This window comes from Triticum aestivum, chromosome 2A, assembly GCF_018294505.1.
Source record: "Triticum aestivum cultivar Chinese Spring chromosome 2A, IWGSC CS RefSeq v2.1, whole genome shotgun sequence".
NCBI classification, from domain to species: Eukaryota; Viridiplantae; Streptophyta; class Magnoliopsida; order Poales; family Poaceae; genus Triticum; species Triticum aestivum.
This window is the reverse complement of record NC_057797.1, coordinates 324,513,037-324,534,374: the sequence shown is the minus strand read 5'-3', so window position 1 is coordinate 324,534,374 and position 21,338 is coordinate 324,513,037. Positions and strand designations below refer to the sequence as shown.

The window sequence follows — 21,338 nt, the reverse complement described above, 5'->3', positions numbered from 1 at the left end:
TCGGACTTGTACATGTCATGAGCTTTATTCATGAGTTGGTCATCAAATTGACCACTCACATACACTTCCTTGAGCCTACACCATATGCCATTGAACAACACAATTTTGCGGTTCATCTTTCCCCAATGGTCTTTGCAGTTGCTGGCCTTCCTCCTCCGATCTGCAGGACTATTGTTGTTGTAATCTTTGCCTACACCTTTCCAATAAACTTCACCTTTCTTTGCATTTCCATCGATTGAATCGACGGAATTGTTTAACCAAGCACTAATCTACATGTTCAACATACTACATTATAAATAATTGTAATGGACAAGTTAACTTAAAAATAGTAGATAACATAAATCAAATACTAACCAATCGTATGTTATCCTCTTCGGTTCATGGTAGTCTCTTGCTACCCCTTTCTTCGTCGTTGTTGTCCTCAGGTCCATCTCCATCCCCTCCAACACCTAAATTACTGTAATTCCCACCATAACCAGCCTCATATGCAGCTGACCCATCATTCATCAAATCCATGTAGGAGATCTGAGAATCCATGATCTTCTGCAAAGAGGGCGACTGCACAAACAACTATGAGAAGTAGCCTATATATAAACGGTCTGTACCAACACAACTTCTTCGCATGTTGCATGTACAAATATTTGACTGCTTCTCAATGTTGCATGTAGCAAGTCATGTGGCCAGTATTAACTTGAAAAGGTCCTTTCCCTTGCAGCTTGGTCAACGTTGATCTTTTACTTTCGATCGGAGGGTGACACTTGTCATGGCAGATACCACATGCAATGGTCTATGCCACACTCCTGAGCGTATGGGATGCATCATCAGTCAAGAGGTAACAATTTTTAGTTCTTGACATGCAAATCATTTTGTTAGTTCAGTTGCTCATTCGCTAGTCCCTCCATGATTTATCTCTAAACTCTTTTAATAAAGCCACAACCAACCCTAAAGAAAACTGCATGAATGACCCCTTCTGGAAGGAGAGATTTGTTACAACTGGATTTGACTAATTAACAAACTTCTTTTTACAACAATCAGATGATGTTTTTTTAATATATGGCACACATGCAGTTCATCTCTTATTCTATATAGTGATTGCAGCATACTGAAAAGCTGATGTCGTCAGTTCTTTGTCCACAGTGGGAAGCCTTGTACAGGGATGTAGATGAATGGGCAAGTTGCTAGACATAAAAGATTCCAATCCGAGCTACTATGATGTCCTGGAGTGAAGAATCCCTGCTGGTCAGCTGCTCACGTGAAGAATCTCTGCTGCTCACATGGAGTCGTTTTCTTTTTGCCGATCGAGGCACTAGGTGAGCCCCCCCCCCCCCCCCCCTCTAAGCACCCGTGCAGTCCAATCTTGGAAAAAAAACCGGGTTTTTTTCTCTGCCACCTGTCTAAGCACCTGCCATTGTACAGGGCCTTAGAGAGGAGCTTTGATTAGGAAGAGTAGAACACCCAACAGCATTCCAGAGAAACCAAGCATACACACGCTCGTCGTCTGGTTATGTACAGTCAGCAACATCGATGACGAAGAATTACCAGCAACTTCAGAGTCAGTCACCACTCGCTATCCAATATCAACTCTGCGGCAACACCCATTGCCTCCGGTCCACCCCTGCAAAGGATGGCCACGGCAAGCTCCTTCTCTTTCCACTGCCGAAGCCCAATGCTAAGCTTCTTGAGCACCTTGAGGTCGACCTCATGCAACAAGCAGGGGGCGCGGTCCACTACCAGCTCCAGGAAGCCTGAAACGTAGGCTTGCCACAGGGACATGTTGCAGCCTAGAGAGATCTTTCCGTCCAATGCGCTTGCTAGGAACTCCAGGTGCGACCGCATAACCCTCTCTCGACGCCGGGACACTGGTGTCGGGTCGATGCCCCATGCGAACATCCCACAGTACACTGCAAAGTAGGCAAGTGCATGGCCACCCAACTTGTATACCGTTCCTCCACTGGCTCCTCCTCGGTCCAGATCCTGCGCAGAAAGGAACCAAGAGGGCAACATCTCTTGAAACAGAGACTGGACAAGGGTAGTACCGCCTGATAACCACACGAGTGTTGCTCCAAGTGATGCCGCCACCTTAACTTGTGTCATTGCAGTAGCAAGAGAGATCTTTCCATGTCCCATTGCATACTTGGTCCTCTTTAGCTTGTCCGATCCATGCCTGGACACTGTTGTCTCAGCTATGTCTTTCACCGAAAGCATCAGCAGGGAAAGTATATCTTCTGCAAGTATAGAGCAGTCCTTGATGCACCGGAATATCCGGAGGTAGAGAATTCCTGGTGCAACTGGTGAGAGACCACCGGAGCAATGAGAGCCAAACCCGTGACCCAGAAGGCTAGCAACACCTCCGCAACAGCATAATGATGTTGACGACATGCCAAGAATAGAAGTGAAGCAGCTTCGGAGGAGCTGGACAACTGCATCATTGTTATGGTGGAAGACCGTGCGTGATGCTGAAAAGACTAGAAAATCACTCCATCGCTTGACCTTTTGAGTCCACAGTGCTGCGACAATTGCCATGCTTGGCCAAGGGCAGCTAGCAGCAAGATTCTCTAAAGCTGGACCAGCTAGGTTAAGGAAACGTTCGGATGCCTTGTCAAGCTTGTATGTGATGGTGAGGCTCACAAAAGCAGCCAGTGGCAATGGAAGTCTACCCAAAGTAGTTCCTCCTGTGAAGTGATACAAAACCAGATTAATACTCTCTGCAAACTTACATGTAGCACAATGCATGGCAGGAACACTCCTAGTATGGCATAAATGCATAAGAATTCACTTGAACTGACAGAAATAATAACCTGTGGCAAGTCTTGGAACATCAACGCCAGTAGCAGCTACAATTTTCTTGATATGTTCTTCAACCATGGATAAATTGGCAGCCGGGCTAGGCCAATCTGTTCCATTCATGAATGCAGGTTTCCAAACACCACGTGTCACTTCAGCTGAAAAGTAGCTTACGATTGTTGCAGTAGATGCAGGCAGAAAATCAGCTAGATCTTTGAGACCTGAAAATAAAAAAAGGTAGCATTCAAAAACTGAGATGACCCGATAGGCCATAATAAATAGTGATTATTAAATACTGAAGCTCAACCCGTCACTCTATTTCTCAAACCTGATTGAGAAAGTTGTTGACCTCAACTGAAAACAACAAACCTGTAGCCAGTTCACGCGGAAATAGTCTTCCATGGGAGCAAGCAGTTAGAGCAGCATCAACCACAAATGGAACAGCTTCTAGTATTTCCCAAGCAGGTAACTGAGGCCAAAGATGTGAACCGTCATCACCAGGACCAGAGGAGTTACTTATGCTGCTACTCCCGGATACAGAGCCAATAGATGTACTTCCTTTGTTGGCCTTTCTGAACATCAAGTTGAGAAGGCTGTCTACAATGTTATGTACAGGTGTTCCATGAGCAAGTCCAGAGAGAGGCGAGGCCAGACAAGCTTGGTGCTGTCGGTACCACAATTTCAACTTCGGAAAAGAATCCATAAAAATAGGGTTCTGAGATGATCGACTTGAAGTAACAGGTAATTGCTTCTGGCTGCTTCTACTTTTGGATGAACTGTTGGCACAAAGAACTTGGGAGTTCCTCAATAACAGAAGATACTCAGGAGTTAGTTGTGAGCCAACTGGAGCACCATCTCCCATTATACAATATTCAACTGGTGGATGATTAAACTTCCATAGTCTTAACAGAAGAATGAACGCATTTGAGAAGACCGTGTGAGCAGATATTTCCTCCCCTGCTCCCACCGTCCATGAAACACTTGGGGAAAGACACCCAAAAACTTCACATATCGCCATGAGCACAGTAGCCAGTTCTGGAACCTATTGATTGTTTGGAGCATAAATATATTTCACAATAAAAACGTAAACATAAACTGGCAGCTGGAAGCATCGAAGTCATGGTAAGTAATCGTATTGATCATACCAAACCATGGAATGAGAAGATTGGAGCATAGTCTACGGGTGATATTCCAGTTAGAATAACATTAAGCATTGGACCATGCTTTATTAACTGGCTCTCTCTACCAGAATAATCAGAAGGATCAGAATGTGAGAGCAGTTTAACGACTAAGCGAACTGTATGCTCCTACAAGATATCACAATGTCAGAAAATTCATAAGTTAAAACAACCATAGGTTTAGTAAGCTAGTCATCATGACTAGGACCAACAAGTCATAGTATGGAAGTGCACAATTACTAACCTGAAAATTCCAACCTCGTAACAAGGTTGCTCCACAGAGAACAGTAGCAGCAGACACCTTATCATCATCTGATCCGTTGACTGCAACTTCAAATAACTTTTCGAGCTCTGCTAAGCTTCCATCAAGTTTATGAGCTTCATTCAGTGATTTATTACTAACAGCAACAGTTTATGAGTCATTGTTTATAAGGCATCCCGCCTTGGACGCTTAGGCGCCTTGCAGTTATGCAGTTTTAGGCGCTTAGGCGGCAAGGCAGTTGGTTGCTTCAGGCGCTTAGGGGCCTTAGGTCACCTTACCGCTTTATAAATAATGTTAAGAGTATCAACTAATGACATGATTTAATCATACATAGTAATACAATTTACAGCAACACAGAAACAACATAAAGAGCAGCTATTAGCATAGTACATCCAAATGATGAAACCATGCGTCATACTGTTGTTGTAAAACTGGCTAACTGCTTATCTCAAAGAAGAAAAACAAATTGTATTGAACAACACATAAACGATGATCTTGAGTTGTTAAATATAGATTTCTTTTTAATGTAACTAGATGATGCCCCGCACATTGTTGCGGGAATGTTTTGCATATATTTTAGGGAGTTTTAGTTGTATGGAACATGAATATTTGGATAATAATATGATAGCTAAAACTAAAAATACATATGATTTACTGTGTTTGATTATTGTATAGTTGTAAAATATTTATTAAGTATAAATAGCATAATAGAATGCATGTTTCAATGTTGAGGTGGGGTTTTTCTGTGCATGGTTGAATGTTGAGGTGGGCCTTCTCCCATGCATGTTGCATGCCAAGGTGGCATGCTTGCATGTGGACAGAAATAGGTTAGTGAGGGCTAGCTATTTAGATATACTCCCTCCGTTCCAATATAGATGACTCAACTTTATATTAACTTTAATACAAAGTTAGTATAAAGTTGGGTCATCTATTTTAGAACGGAGGGAGTAGAAGATTGGTGACATCTCTTGTGGAAGATGCCATCCAAATGCATGAAACGTTACGTTCGTTTCTTTTCATTAGAGAAGAAGTGCACACCTTGAAGCAGGACTTGAGACCAACACACTAACCAGTGACTGAGTTAATGGTGTACCCTTCATGAAGGCCGCCCACCCAGCAAGTTGGCTAGGAATTGCATGAGACATGGAGTTGACATGACCATTAATATAACCAGGCCAATAGTAAGCTGACGTATCCAATAAGTTTCTTGAGATACATGACTCCACAATCAAGTGCCTCATGTTTCCAGCTGATCAAAATTAAAATAAGTTTGCCAATTACTTAAAATATGTGTATTTGAATAAAAAAAGAGTAACCAAGTACAATAACTTAGCATACTTTCATTGATACTTTCCATGTAGCCGCTGCTACTGTTAATTCCTGAAACAAGCATTGCAGCTTTGGAAGCAGCCTGATTAGCTGCCGAGATGATACATGGAGGAGGAACAAGCAGACTTTCGTAATCACCAAGAGCCTGTAAGCTTAACATCAATTCCTTACGCAGATCATCAGTTGCTGTTTCTTGTTTCCAGTGACTGCTGAGGTCAGTTTCACCACAACGTGAATCTGCTTCCTCAATTATGTCAGCAACTGCAAGTGTTGCAATAGACAAAAGCATGCATAGTCGTGTTTCAAGGTGAGGCACAGGACCTTCAATCGGTTCTCGTTCCTGTTTGTTTTACAGGATCAAATATTAGAATATGAAAGGTTGTTTCAATGATTAAACAAGATGAAGAGTGAAGACTCACCCTTTGTACAAGGCGAACTGATGCTATCCAAAGGGCCATGAATGCATCATGCCAGCTGGATCTATTGACTGCTTGAAGTGCCTTGACCAAACCTGCAAACCACTATTAAATTATAAAAGTAGCAGTGAAAAGCAAAATTATGAGAAGAAAGTTACGATTCAATACAACCAAGGATTTCATAATTTAATGTATTTACCACTTAAAATCTCAATGGAATTTGTGGCAGCAATTGAGCCATCAAGGCAATCCTCAAGATACATATCGATAGGAGTCCATAGTGCAGAATAACTACCACCATGGCAATGTCCATTTGGAGAAGATAGAGGGTTAGAAGCCACCATGGGGTGGAATTTTTTGTGCAAACTATGTTTATTTTCGCCATGGACATTGTGGTCATCTAGAATCAACTGCTGAAATGTTACCAAGGACATCGTCGAAGCTTGTAAGGTGGATGAGTTTGCCACAAGCAATCGTAACCGATAAGTGAATAGTCCCCACTGAGTTTTCCTGAAACATTAAATTTTTGTCAACAGTGATATGTAACACAACTTGCTACATTATTGCAAAAACAGTAGGTTCGACTGGTTGTTTTGTGTAAGTAAGAACAATTTACATAAACAATGAATGCTTCTATACAAGCCTGCATAGGGATAATGGCTCACCTTTAGCTTATTCTACAGACTAATTCTAAACATCTGAGCAACTCCAACCGAAACACTAAATGTTATTCTGAAGTCTGAACAATCAACTCCAACTGCGATACTAAATGTTCGCATGCACCCATACTGTTTACACCAGACTCTTCGCCGTTACTGAAGGTACAGCCAAAGTTGCTAATGCATAGAATCCCAATGATTCTAGAGCATTAGCTCAATGTTACGATGACAATATTGAAAAAAAACTAATACATTCCATGAATACTTTTATATTTTAGCTGTCTATTGCACAAGGTTGTGCTGGTTTAGAAAGCGAGTCTAGCCCACTTGGTTAGGATAATGGATTTACAAATCCACCACCTAGGTTTTAAGTTCAAACAGATGTGTATTTAGGTTCCTATTCATATGGCTGCGATTTCCCTTACAGTTTTCTTACAAAAAGAAAAAAAAAAGGTGTGCAGAAACTTCACTTGAGAGCTTCAGACCATTAGAATTAACTATTTGGATTGCAGATGCATTTAAGATAGCCAGGTTATTAATTGGAACGGAAGTGGTTTTCAATTGATCACTCAAACCAAGAAAAGAAGTTTACAGTCTCTTGGTGATAGGGAAAAATAGCTGAAATAACTCAGTAAAAGAGCACGTAAAGTTCAAAAGCCATACATGTTTTCGCGTGCCAATGAGAGGATGCGAGTAATTACTTTATCGTGAAGAAGATGTCCAATAAGCTCTATAGTTATCACACTATTCATCCTCTGTAATTTCTCAATTTTCTCTGGCTTTTGTTCCAAAAAAGAAACTTCAAATGCACTAATATCTTGAGGCCTAGTTGGCCATTGAGCTTTCTTTTCTGGGGTTAACTCTAGCAGACTCTCATCATCTAATGCGGTATCAACCAATTGCCATAAAATGCAAAGGACAAATTCAACAATAAAGACTCCTGGTTCACATGCTGAAAAGCCAAATATCTTGGAGAGGTTAAGGTTATCATCTATTAACTGCCTGATCCTGCAAAATAACGGAGAAAGCATTAACAAACTTCCCTTATATTGCCCCCGCAACTGTTTTCCCTTAAAGACGGGATTTATTTACCACACAGATATATAATACGGCTACAGGAATAAATTGAGTAATATAGGTACATGCAAGGCATAAACATAGAATACTAAGTTGCTAACAGACTATATGCATCACCAGACAGACTTACAAACAATATGAAAAAACTATATACATTGAACAAACAACACAAAAAATAACTGAAGAATACAATAACAAAGGAAATTTGTGGAGCACCAATTCTGAAGGAAATGGCACTTAACCAATTTAAAAGAATAGATTATGTTTGTAGTAATGGCTCCGACCCTACTCGAGTGAAGGAAATATGCCCCAAAGGCAATAATAAAGATGTTATTTATATTTACTTATATCATGATAAATGTTTATTATTCATGCTAGAATTGTATTAACCGGAAACTTGATACATGTATGAATACATAGACAAAACAAAGTGTCCCTAGTATGCCTCTACTTGACTAGCTCGTTCATCAAAGATGGTTAAGTTTCCTGACCATAGACATGTGTTGTCATTTGATGAACGGGATCACATCATTAGGAGAATGATGTGATGGACAAAACCCATCCGTTAGCTTAGCATAATGATCGTTAAGTTTTATTGCTATTGCTTTCTTCATGACTTATACATGTTCCTATGACTATGAGATTATGCAACTCCCGAATACCGGAGGAACACATTGTGTGCTATCAAACATCACAACGTAACTGGGTGATTATAAAGATGCTCCACAGGTGTCTCCGATGGTGTTTGTTGAGTTGGCATAGATCGAGATTAGGATTTGTCACTCCGAGTATCAGAGAGGTATCTCTGGGCCCCGTCGGTAATGCACGTCACTATAAGCCTTGCAAGCAATGTGACTAATGAGTTAGTTACAGGATGATGCATTAGAGAACGAGTAAAGAGACTTGCAGGTAACGAGATTGAACTAGGTATGATGATAACGACGATCGAATGTCGGGCAAGTAACATACCGATGACAAAGGGAACAACGTATGTTGTTATGCGGTTTGACCGATAAAGATCTTCATAGAATATGTAGGAGATGTGTCTCGGTCATGTGTCTCGGCCAATATGAGCATCCAGGTTCTGCTATTGGTTATTGGCCGGAGATGTGTCTCGGTCATGTCTACATAGTTCTCGAACCCGTAGGGTCCGCACGCTTAACGTTCGATGACGATTTGTATTATGAGTTATGTGATTTGATGACTGAAGCTTGTTCGGAGTCCCGTATGAGATCACGGACATGACGAGAAATCTTGAAATGGTCAAGAGGTAAAGATTCATATATTGGAAGGTTGCATTCGGACATCGGAATGGTTCCGAGTGGTTTGGGCATTTTTCCGGAGTACCGGGAGGTTACCGGAACCCCCCGGGAGAAGTTATGGGCCTTATGGGCCATAAGAGGGAAGCACACCAGCCCACAAGGGGCTGGTGCGCCCCCCTTTGGGCAGGAGGCCGATTAGGACTAGGAGAAGCCCCCCCCCCTTCCTTCTCCTTCGCTCTTCCCCCTTTCCTACTCCGTGTGGGAGGTGGAATCCACACCTTGGCGCGCCCTTCTAGGGCCGACTGCCTCTCCCTCTCCTCCCTTTATATACGGAGGTAGAGGGCACCCTGAAGACACACAAGTTGATCTTTTAGCCGTGCGCGGTGCCACCCTCCACAGTTACACACCTCGGTCATATCGTTGTAGTGCTTGGGCGAAGCCCTGCGTCAGTAACTTCATCATCACCGTCACCACGCCGTCGTGCTGACGGAACTCTCCCTCGGCCTCAACTGGATCAAGAGTCCGAGGGACGTCATCGAGCTGAACGTGTGTTGATCGCGGAGGTGTCGTGCGTTCGGTACTTGGATCGGTTGGATCGCAAAGACGTTCGACTACATCAACCGAGTTACTAAACGCTTCCGCTTTCGGTCTACGAGGGTATGTAGACACACTCTCCCCTCTCGTTGCGAGCTTACTTGTTACTAGTGGTCTTGTCCCTCTTTCCCTCACAACTAGTAAATTACCTCATATATGAACCAATGCACACGGGACTTAGGTGAAAAATCACTAAATCGACCGCACGGTCCCCAAATACGTGTGTGTTAGCTCCGCCGCCACCAGCTGTGGATCCGACCATACTTCCTCACCACCGGCTGTGGTTTTAATATGATATGTGATATTAAACCAGACATCAAACCGACGTTCTACATGTTTTGTGTGTGATTTTTAAGCGACTGAGCCAAGGCAACAATTTGTTGCTCGCGATGAATTTCACGCTATGTCTTTTTAGAGAATATATATGAGTGCCAACGTTAAGTGTTTTGTCAAATTTTTGGCACATCACATGGCCAACTTTTAGCAAAGGTCGTGCCAAAATTTCTATTGAATTTTATAGGTATTTTTAAGTAATTCTTTTGATTTCCTACATATTTTTAAGTAATTATATGGATTCTATATAGAATTTTAACGTTTTCCCAACGATTTAACATGTAGGCTGAAAATCTCCGAAGACAGCCGTTGCCACAACCTCTTCTTTGTGAATGACACATCCGAACGACAAAGACAAAGCTCCGTTGTCACGTAATGACGGTCTAGACAACCTGACCCCACTTACGGATTGGCAGGAATACAGAACTAGTGGTCATGATAGGTCTGGCGCCAGAACTAATGATCATGATGGGTTCCACGCCGACACCAATTGACCTAAAGATGCGACCAATCACAACGAAGGGACCAGCCAGGGGGACCATGTTGGACAACCCAAGAGGCAGCAGAAGCCTAGGTCCCGAAACAACCTTGGCACTGATAGGATTGTGATCACTAAAGTGGAGATTAAGGGTCTTCTTGGTAGTCCCCAAAAGGCCACACGCCATTACACCAATGCCCTAGGTTGCATCCTACGCGAAATCGTGAGCATCAACGAATTCAGCCTCGGGTCGAAAGCCAATGAGGGTGTGCGGAATCTCCTCATATCGAAGTTGCACACCGGATTCAAATTCCCGAACGAGTATCTAGTGTATAACACTAATAAACAATGAAGCCATCAAAAAGTTTTTGCACATGTTGAGTAATTGGAAATCAGTGGTCAAAAGGCCAGTCGACACAAGTCAAGGAGGGCAATGGTAGTTCAAGCAAACTCCCATGGGTCAAAGCAAACCACCCTGGTCAGCGAGAAACCAAGAAAGTATGTGTGGTCAACAAGTCAACGGAAGAAGAGCTCATAAAAGAATAGGTCAAAGATGCAGGCGAAGGAGCGAAGAGGCACAAGCCCAAGCAAGAAGGCATTCATATAGTGCAGGGAATCTCCCCCTAGTGGACCTCCATCCCCCTCCCCCTCCAAACCCAACTAGAGGCACATGGGCCAAAGGACAGAAGATTACCTTAGTTCTACCCTCCCACCTTCTCTTTTCAAGGGTAGCCTTGATCATTTGTCAATGACCCCTAGGCTAGATAAGGCCCCACATGGGCATGTAAATCACTCACTGCCTGCTTGAATGAATTCAAGAGGGTCACTCTCTCTTCTCCCCTTCTAGCTCTCCTCGGCGAGCTAGCAAGACTGAGAATAGAGGTTTGAGGAACCTAGTAAGGCTCAGACTAGTCGGGACTCCAAAAGTGGAGACACTTCGAGTGTTCGGTGTGGTGCGGAGCACCCCATGGACATCACCATGGATTCTACACCAACACCTACACCTCCAAGTGGACCTTTGACAAGAGCTTGCGCACGTGCTATTGAATCCGAGGTAAACTCACTCCTCTTTGAAATCCCTTTACATTCAAATGAGACATGGTTACTACCTAAAGTCGGAATGCTAAATGCCATTAGGTGTGACAAAATCAAGCATGGAGAAGCCTGGAATGAAGGCCAGGCTATCATGGAGAAGGAAAGAGTCTCAAGGGAGAATGAGCAACACATGGAGGCAAAGCTGGCTAAAACTGCCAGGTCAGACAATGGGTCGGAATACCCGACCCAACCTTCAACCTGGCATTCGACCCTTGACATACGTTACGTCTTCGGGTCAGATGCTCCAACATAATCTACGACCCTATGTCTGACCCATGTCGGAATATCCAACCTGCCCCCTAGCTCGTCCCTTACCTCCTGCCACCTATATATTTCGTACCTCTTGCATGTTTTAGGGTTAGCAAAGTATATTAGACAAACTAAAAGAAGGCTCCGCTCATCTATCCTCTCCATTGGAGATCAAGACGTCCAGTGGAGAAGAATCCCAAGGGATTATCAAGACATCCATCTTCCCCTTGTAGATTTGGAGAAGACTACCCCCAATACCTCATCTCCCCTAATGGATTTGGGAATAACTTACCTTGTTACTTGTTTCCCTTCTTGCTTATGGATCTTGTGGTATTACTTGTATGGTTTGCCTAGAGAGTGGATGTGTGATTGGGATCTTCTCTCGAGTGTTCTTCCTTGTGTTCATCTTCCTCCACCTCCAAGTTATGAAAGATTAGGCCACAAGGGCTTGCCCTCCATCACCGTGCATCGGGCACTACCCTTACCACTTTAGAGAGTCGTCGGACTCCGAAAATGGTGGCACTCAAGTGTCGCATGCCCCGGGCACCACTCTCGACAACCTTCCTCATAGGACGTAGGTCGCGCTCCAACGAGGCGACTAAACCTATTTTAAAAACTTTGTTGTGGCACTTTATCAAGTGTACGACAACCTTCATTGTAAGGCCGTTGTACACACCCTAACCAACTCATACTAACTGTTATGGGTGCAACTTATCTCTACTGCATAGCCCATAGGGCATATATATTACACAAGACTTGGGGTACAAGGAAAGGAAACATAGCCTAATAGGACTCCTAGACCTAATACTCCTTAACAACCCCCCACCCCAACCCCCCCGCGCGCAAATGCGAAGCGTGTGCAATAGCATTGCATTCGGAGAAGTGTGTCACTACATAAAAAATCCAAACTCCGTGTCTTGAGCGTCGTCGTAGCATGTAGAGTCTTCAGAACCTGTCAGGTCAAGCGAAAGGAGATAACGAAGAATATGGCACACCAAAAGAAGAAATCAAATCAGTACAAGATACAAGGCAAGTAACAGAAGATGGGTTGTCAAAAGAAGATGACACGTCAACAGAATGGAGCATTGCGCATAAAAGCATAGCCCAAGAAAACCGGCGGTGAAAGAAACTCGGCATCAAGAGAATGGGCGCATATCAATAACGCAAAAGAGGCCACCAAAATCCTATAGAAAGGACAGGGACCAGAAAAGGGCTAACGAACAAAGGTATGGTGGAGGGCAAGGAACCTGCGGGGTGGCGGGCGGGAAACGGCGGGCAGATGGACACAACACGGATCATGCAGACAGCTAAGTGGACGTGCGGTTATCACATAGGCACGGGCCGCGCAAATTGAGTGATGCGGGCGGGCGGGGTGAGAGAGCAGCGGCAGCCGACGGGATAGAAGAAAATAATGAATCCGGCGAAGAAGACAACAACAGCGGTGGCGCAAGAGACTGGATTAGGAGCACGAGTTGCACGTGCGAAAAAAAATTAGGGCTCTAATACCATGTTATGGATGCAACTTGTCTCTTGCATAGCCGATGCGGAGCACCCCATGGACATCACCACGGATACTACACCAACACCTATACCACAAAGTGGACCCTTGACAAGAGCTCGCGCACGTGCCACCGAAAGCAAGGTGAACTCACTCCTCTTCGAGCTCCATATGCAATTAGATGAGACTTCGCTACTACTCCCTCTGTAAAGAAATAAAGTGATCTAAACGCTCTTATATTTCTTTATGGATGGGGAACCTCACAAAGAGACTATGTCATTAGGTACATTGATGAACATCACAAAGAAGTGAGGAAAGTGCACCAAGTCCATGAAGAGGAGCAAGAAGAATGCACGGAAGACGGCGCCTAGCAGCTGAACAAGATGAGCTGCTCTCTGGACACCCTGTGCCAACAAGCCCCCATACCCCTTGCACACGGGGCATCCAAAAGCTCTCTGGACACCCCGTGCCCATGAGTTCTTGGACCCCATGCGCACAGGGCACAGGGCACCACTACAACCATTGGACACCCGTGCGCACGGGCCTTGTACCGTGCCCACGGGACCCGTGGACACGGGTCCTTTACCACATGGACACGGGCTCTGCCTGCGTGTAGTGATGGGAATTGACCCTTGTACCCCTCATCTAATCCCCTACCTCCAGCCACCTATATATTTCATATCTCTCTCACAATTTAGAGTTAGTAAAGTATACCCAAGGATATTGAGAGAGCTTTGCTCCTTGTACCCCTCCTAGAGGAACAAGACCTCCATCTAGGAGAAGGATCTCCCTAGATCTCAAGACCTCCATCTTGGAGAAGGATTTCACCATAGATCATCAAGACCTCCTAAGGGAGAAGGATCTCTCTAGATCATCAAGCCCCCACCTTCACTTGTGGGTTTGGGAAGAACTATCCTAGCTAACTCTCTTAGTTGATTGTGGATCTTGTTACCTTGTGTGGATTTGTGGAAAGAGTGCATGTGTGATTGGATCTTGTGTGAGTGTTTGTTTCCCTTGTGTTCTTGCTATTCTCTTGGTCCACCTTGTTTCCCTTGTGTTCTTGTTATTCTCTTGGTCCACCTCCAAGTGTGGAAGACCGGGCCACCTAGGGCTTTGCCCTACATCGATAGCACATGGGGCGTATATATATTACATAGACTTGGAAAGGAAACATAGCCTAATAGGCCTCATAGACCTAATACTAATACTCCTTAACACTAACCACCTTACAAGAGGCACCCCCTTTCAATATTTGATTCCATAACATCAACAGATTATACGCATTTTGAAGAACACATTCTTGCAAATCCTCAAGGACATGCTCAGTCTGGATGTGTACAGTATAATGCATAAAGGTTGAAGACTGGTATACATTCAAATTATAAGTACTTCATACCCAAGCATACGTATGCTTCTGGTCTAATTTCAAAACTTACTAACATAAAATTGTATTAACTAACTATAGCATGCAGTGACTGTGGGATAAGGTTACTTGTTGGAATTTGCCGCTTTCATCTGAAAACATAATTTGAATCCATGTCTCCGCAAGAGCTCCAAATAAAGTCGATACGCTGTTGGCCTTGCCACCCGTCGAGGAATGACCCTTCAAGGAGGAGGAACACAGTGAACCCATCAATATAATACTTGCAAACAGTCTATTTCTGCCATTCGACATTCGCTGGCAAAATTGGAGAAATTAACACGTGCTTGATTTTGCTCCTTTTATCTAAGTACTCAGAACTTTCGCAAAAAAAAGTGAGTGCTCTGAAACACAAGTTATTTTCTGGTATAATTCAGCTAATATGAACTTGAACGGTGAGTAATGATTAGAGAGGCAAGACAGTACATCTGCCTCTACTCATCCACAGATGTACCCTGTGCATTTTCGTCGCACGGCAAAAAAAAAAATCTACTCCCTCCAATCCAAATTAAATGACGCAACCTCTATACAATGTCCATTTTCATTGTATATATGGTCAATTAATTTGGATCGAAGGGGGTAACATTTTTGGGGAACGATATCACCTGCCTACAATAAGTACGGCAAATAAAGTTTTCTTCCATTTCCACGTCTAACTCCAGCCATTCGGATGTCCAAGAGAAATTCCTAGATCCGAACTAGCATTGTTTCGGTCGCGATTCGCAAAATGGCAGATTCCATCAGACACCACGCAGGGACCACAAGCGCATTCGCCTCTCCTACCACCCTGCACTGTATGTACCTTGAGGAGAGGAGCGTGAGGAGGAGCGCCGGTGACGCGAGGCGCGCGGCGAGGGCAGCCTCGGCGTACTTCCACGCCGCGGCGGGGGCGGCGCCGCTGCTTTCCCCAGAGAGGACCACGCGCGCCAGCATTTCGGCCAGCCCCGCCGAAAACTGTAAGTCCCCTCTTTCCCCCGCGGCTGCCGCCGCTGTGGCCACCCGCGCCGCCCACTCATTCGGCGGGAGCGCCTCCGCTTGCGCCGCCTTGGTGTACTCCCCGGCCCATTCAACCCACGGCGAGGACAACGACGCCATGTTGAACGGCGGGCCCCGCCTCCTCGCCCTCGGCTGCGGCGAAGCGGCTTATTCTCGCCGGGGTGGTGGCTTCGTTCGCCGTCGCCAATGTAGTAGGCGCGGTGATAGCAGAAAAGGGGTATAGGTGGAATGTTGGCCCTGGTGTTACGCAGCTGCTTGTTTGTTGGTGTACCCACTTCGCCCACCGCACCTCTAGTGAGTCTACTTTGTCCGTGCGATTGCTACGGATCCCCTTTATTTATTGAACGTGTCTAATGGGTGGCCAGCTGCCCACTAATGTGATTGAGCGGCTGGTCTAAATAAATAAGCATTGTCCCTCGCGGTACAGAAAAGAAAGAGACAGATGGTTATCAAACCGAACTGATCGAGCAGTCAATCCCAAACAGAAGGGTACGGGACCAGGCAAAAAAACTCCCCCGCGTCGCTCCCTCCCGAGCGACTCGGGAGCGAAACATCGCGCGGCGCCGCCGGCTCTCCCCTCCGCCTCCCCCCGCCGCCGCTGCCGCTGGCCCTGCAGCGATGGCGGCGGGCCCCTTCCTCAAACGGGGGAGGGGATCCTCTGGTCGCTCTGCGCGGCGGAGCTCGGTGCCCGGGGCAGCGGCCCCGGATCTGGTGGCGGCGGCGCGGCGTGCCTGACCGCGGCGGCGCGCTGTGGGGTGGCGCGCGTCCGTGTCTAGGCGGCCGGGCTGGGGCATGCGTGCGGGAACTCGCGGAGGTGGGCGCATGCTGTGGCGCGGTGGTGCTCGGGGGTGGTCAGCGGCAGCTCAGGCATGGGCTTCATGTCGCCGTTGGCGGCCGTCCCTGGCCGGATCCGTGGGCCTCGCGCCCGGATCTGTGGGCTGGCGGTGGTTGCAGGGAGATGGAGGTGGTGCAGTGGGGTGGCTGGATATTCCCCTTTTGGCGGCTGGTTCTTGCTGCTCCGCGAGAGGGCGCTGGATTTGGACGCCGGATGCTTCAGTGCGACGTGGAGTTGGTTCCAGCCTCTGGTGGCTCACAAGTGGTTGGGCCATGGGCGGTGGCGGGGCTGCCATGGCCCTCTTCGTCGGCTGGTGCAGGTGAGCATTTTTAACCAGTTCAACCGGTGCTTGGAGTTTGGGTGTGCATGCTGAACTCGGTGAAAGCCGTGCTCTGACCGGAGCCAATGACAGTGACGCCCACGGGCGCCGCTAACCTTCTTGAAGGCGTCGTTGTATGTTGTTGTGTCGCCAACCTCTCCATGACTCAGGGGAAACCCTGGTTCCAGGTTTGCCTGGAACAAATGATGGCGACGCAATCTGCGTCGCAACCCTTCCTGAAGGCCTCATCTAGAAGTCAGCTCGGTTGCCGTGTTGGGTAGCTGCTCGTTGCGGGGATGTCTGTGGGTTTGATGGTGGTGGTGGTGCGACCGGCAGGGGTCGATGGTGGTTGTTCGGTGGTGTTTCTTGGGGGTCGGCGGCGGTGCCTTTGGCGTCGCAGGGCGGCCATCTGTCTCCCCCTCATGAAGGTGTCTTGTCTCTATTGCTATGCATGATCAAGGCCCTCCCATGGCTGCCGATGTGTTGCGGCGAGCTTCATGCTTTTGGTGATGTCTCGGTTCATCTTTGCTCATTGATGGCGCAAGATGCCTCCCCAACTTGCTAATCGTTTCGAATTTCCGTGGTGGAGCTCTTGGTCAAGGTTCGTGTTCAGTTGCACTCGTTGATTGTGGATGCTCCTGAGTTGCGCCGTGGGGTTTGGTACGCACGCCGGTTTGGGCGTTAGGCTGCTTGCAAAGTCTTGGTATTGTGATCCTTCGACGACACCCCACTTCTACTGGTGTACTTCATGGCGACGATCCTTCCGTCTACTAGCAAGGCATGCCATGTCCTGGGCGTTATTTTGTCTCTCTCTCTCTCTTCCGTAACCTTGTTACTTGTACGGTTTTCAGCCCGGTTTCCTTCATAAACGGGGTCAATTTTTTTAGGTTTTTGATCCTGTTCTCCTTATAAACGGGATCAGCCAAGGCTTAAGGGGTGACTCTTGGCTTTTGGCAGCTTTTTGAGCAATATATTCAGGTGGGGAGGGATACCCTCCCCCTCGGTGACCGTTCAAAAAAATCCCAAACAGAAAAGGACCACCCACGTGGCCAGCTGTACCTATCCAGCGTTCCAGCCCTCTCCTATGACCGCTTGCCCCCACACCCACATGTTGCCTTCTTCTCCACGAAAGAAGGGGGTCCAAGGTTCTTTTTTCTCCTCCTATACAGCCGCGATGGCAGCTCTAAAGTAAAAGAAACTGCTTTAAAAAATTGATCTAAGGGCAAGGTAATCAGAGCCATACCAGGCAGCAGCATCAGGCAAGCCTTCTTGTATTGCATCTGTAAACCCTCTTCTCCATGGATCTAACACAAATCCATGATGAAGCTGCTTCAAGAAAGGAGTGGATCTGCCACATTACCTCATTGTCAACATCACACCATCACCCCCCATGAGTGTCATGTCTGCAAACTGAAAACCAACCATGAACACAAGTCTATTATTTTCTTGTTCGTGCAACTAAGCACAAGTCGTTAGGTTCAGTTGCACAGCTTTCTAGTTGCACATTAAACATGGTTTGAGATCAACGTTAATAAAACTAAACATGTTTTCTAACATGCATGCCAGCTAAGTCCCCCCCCCCCCATGTGTTTAGCAAGCGGACTAAAACATATTTTCTGGCCAACTAAAACTAAATTTTAACCCACTCAACATGCAATGTAGCTAAAACTTAACATGCATTCTACCAAGTTGTAGTTATTGTTTGCAAACGAACACATTAACTGTCGAAAGAATATGTGCAACTAAAAATGCATATATGTGCAACTGAACATACATCCTAGCCAACTGAATCATGTATTCTGGCAACTCAACATGCATGCTAGGCAAACTAAAACATGCATTGTACCCCACATGAACTGGATGTTTTTTGAGTGAAGACTTTAGGAAACCTGAAGTATATGTGCAATAAAAAATGAATAACAATGACTATTTGGTTGGGATATGAAGCATAGGGGATGAGTTGCAGATATCATGCATCTTTGCCAGACTAAAACTTGTATACTAGCCAAACTCAACATGCATTGTAGCCAAAACTAAACATGTATTCTATCGACTTGAACTTGTTGTTTGCAAATGAACTCATTAAGAAATTGTAGAATCTCTGCAACCAAAAATCCATAAATGTGCAACTGAAAAACATGCATCATAGCCAGCTGAAATATGTATCCTGGCCAAACTGAACATGTATGCCAACCAGCTGAAAAACATGTTCCTGGCCAACTGAAACATGTATCCTGACCAACTGAATATGCATGCTGGCTAGCTGAAAAACATGATCCTAGCCAACTGAACATGTATCCTGGCCAACTGAAACATGCATCCTGACCAAAACCAAAAATTTGTAGTACGGCAGCAAAAACACAAAGAACTTTTGTGAAAACCACACAATGATGCATACCAACTTCTCCAACAATTTGTGCAACAGAAAAATAAAGTAGGCTAATGAAACCACAAACCATAGTAAAAATAGTCACGCATATATTCTTGTCCCACACATATATTCTTGTACCACGCCTATTGCGAAGCTATAGTGTAAAAATATGTTCAATATACTAGAATTAAAAACAGAAACGATGATGAAATATATATCTATAATCTGTCATCCAAATCTTCTTTCTTATTTCACCTGGATTTTTCATCTCAATTGTAGCATCAAATTATGTCCAAATTATGTGCAGAAAAATCTAAATCAGCTCCTTGCTAACAGAAAACCTGCAGATCATTGTAGCAAATAGAGGAAAAAGTCAGAACAACACTGAAGTAAAAAAAAGTCATGTTCTTTATCTATGCCACCTATTTACTGCAAACCGTGCAACTAAGATAATCACTTTGTGCAATAAAAAAATGCCTACATGTTATAAAAAAGATTCTGCTATAGATATGTAGCTTTTGCAATTAAGATTGTCATAATGGTGTGCAAGTGCTTATGATTGTGTTGTAGCATACAGAAACAGAAAAGTTTTTAGGTTGTTTGAAACACTCTTACATGATTAAATTGATGCCATCACTTCCATCTTTTCTATGTGCAGTGGGTGTGTGGCAGCAGCAAAAAAGAAAAGGAAAATGACTGATCTCAATGAGTTGCCTCCTGATCTCAATGAGATTCCTCATGATGTGGATCAACAACAACCCAGCGTACCACCAGGAGCTAATGCTGATTATGAGACAGAAAATGGGCGCTCTGTTTACTACACGCAGATAACCCGTGTGCCTAACCCTATAGGCCATGACAATGTGGTAGGGCAGTTATCAACCCGTGGTGCTCCTGTAGCTGTGTCTTTGCAGTCAGAGAACCATACTCTTGATGACACGAGCACCGCGGCAAATGTTCCTTGTCCAACCAGGACTGAGCTCGGAGCTGGTGTTGTTGACGACGTTGTGCAAGGAGAGGAAAGAGAGGATGAGGTTGGTTCTCAGCCCATGGAACCCTATACTGGCATGAGGTTTGGCAGTCTTTAAATTGCTAAGGGTCACTACAACAAATACGCTCTACGGATGGGTTTCTCTGTCAAGATTAACACCTCTAGGCGGACAGCTCGCACCAATGTATTGGTAAAATAGCGGTTTTGTTGCAACAAGTACAAGAAGTGATGCGGATCATCCTATGGACATCACCATGTACACCTTCATAGCACATCAAGCTCCAAGTGGACCTATCGGACTTAAGGTGAACCCGCTCCTCTTCAAGATTTACATGATTATCTATTGGACTTGGTCGCTACCTCACCTTGGATCATTGTGCATCATTAGGTACGAGGATGACCGCCACCAAGAAGTTGGGGAGCATCCCGAAGGCCAAGGAGAAGGACCCCAAGGCCACAAGGAGGAAGAAGGAGTGCAACAAGACCAACTCTGCACCTCCCAGGTGACCCCGTGCCCACGTGCCTCTAAGACCCCGTGCGCACGGACTGCACAGGGAGCTGGCGCTGGAGCACCCTGTGCGCACGGGCCTGTACCGTGCCCATGGGACCCCCGTGCGCACGGGCCCAACTTACCCCGTGCGCACGGGCCTCCCAGGATGGACGGCTGTGATCCCCAATCCGAGCCCCTCTTCATCTACTTCTACCCCAAGACTATATAAACCGTACCTAGGGCTATGTTTAGGGCTAGCAAAGTATGAGATGAGATATTTGTGAGCTTTGCTCCTTCTACCTTCCCACTTGTGGAATCAAGACCCCTTTGGGAAGAATCCTAGTGGATTTCAAGACCTCCTCTAGGAGAAGACTATCTTCAAGACCTCATCTCCTAGGAGTGGGAAGAACTTTGCCATTGTATCTTTCCTTTGATTGTGTTTGTGACTTGTGAATCTTATATTGCTATTCTAGTGGATGTGTAATTGGGGAATTGTTTGAGTGATTTCCTCTTTGTGTTCTTGAGAGTTTGCCCTTTTCCCCCTCCAAGTGTGAAAAGATCCCCCTCTAGGATTTCATCCTATATCATTTGGTATCATGAGCAAGGTTGATTCACATCTTGGAGTCTCATCCCCTCATTTGCTAGCTTGATTTTGTTGTTTTTCGTCCAAATTTGAAAATCCCCACAAAAATAGCCCAAATT

General features: G+C 45.5%; 2 protein-coding genes across 5 annotated transcripts; one reads left to right on the top strand and one right to left on the bottom strand.

Annotated features, from left to right (window-relative positions):
- Positions 1-571: 571 nt before the first annotated feature.
- Positions 572-16,255, bottom strand: LOC123188614 (mediator of RNA polymerase II transcription subunit 33A). 4 transcript variants are annotated; one of them, XM_044600783.1, is made up of 12 exons: positions 16,091-16,255; positions 14,707-14,817; positions 7,292-7,636; positions 6,169-6,479; positions 5,973-6,064; positions 5,563-5,893; positions 5,263-5,473; positions 4,207-4,360; positions 3,930-4,091; positions 3,154-3,826; positions 2,799-3,005; positions 572-2,672 (listed from the first exon to the last, which is right to left on the bottom strand). In XM_044600783.1, exons 2-12 carry the CDS (start codon positions 14,727-14,729, stop codon positions 1,558-1,560), a joined length of 3,624 nt encoding a protein of 1,207 aa, XP_044456718.1. In that variant the 5' UTR covers positions 14,730-14,817; positions 16,091-16,255; the 3' UTR covers positions 572-1,557. The 4 variants fall into 4 exon arrangements, with proteins under 4 accessions (XP_044456718.1, XP_044456716.1, XP_044456717.1 ...); XM_044600781.1 differs by lacking the exon at positions 16,091-16,255 and adding an exon at positions 15,437-16,024; XM_044600782.1 differs by lacking the exon at positions 16,091-16,255 and adding an exon at positions 15,437-16,024 and having other exon boundaries at positions 4,207-4,321.
- On the top strand, positions 16,141-21,095 carry LOC123188615 (uncharacterized). The gene is made up of 2 exons (XM_044600785.1): positions 16,141-16,784; positions 19,814-21,095. Exons 1-2 carry the CDS (start codon positions 16,423-16,425, stop codon positions 20,241-20,243), a joined length of 792 nt encoding a protein of 263 aa, XP_044456720.1. The 5' UTR covers positions 16,141-16,422; the 3' UTR covers positions 20,244-21,095.
- Positions 21,096-21,338: the final 243 nt, after the last annotated feature.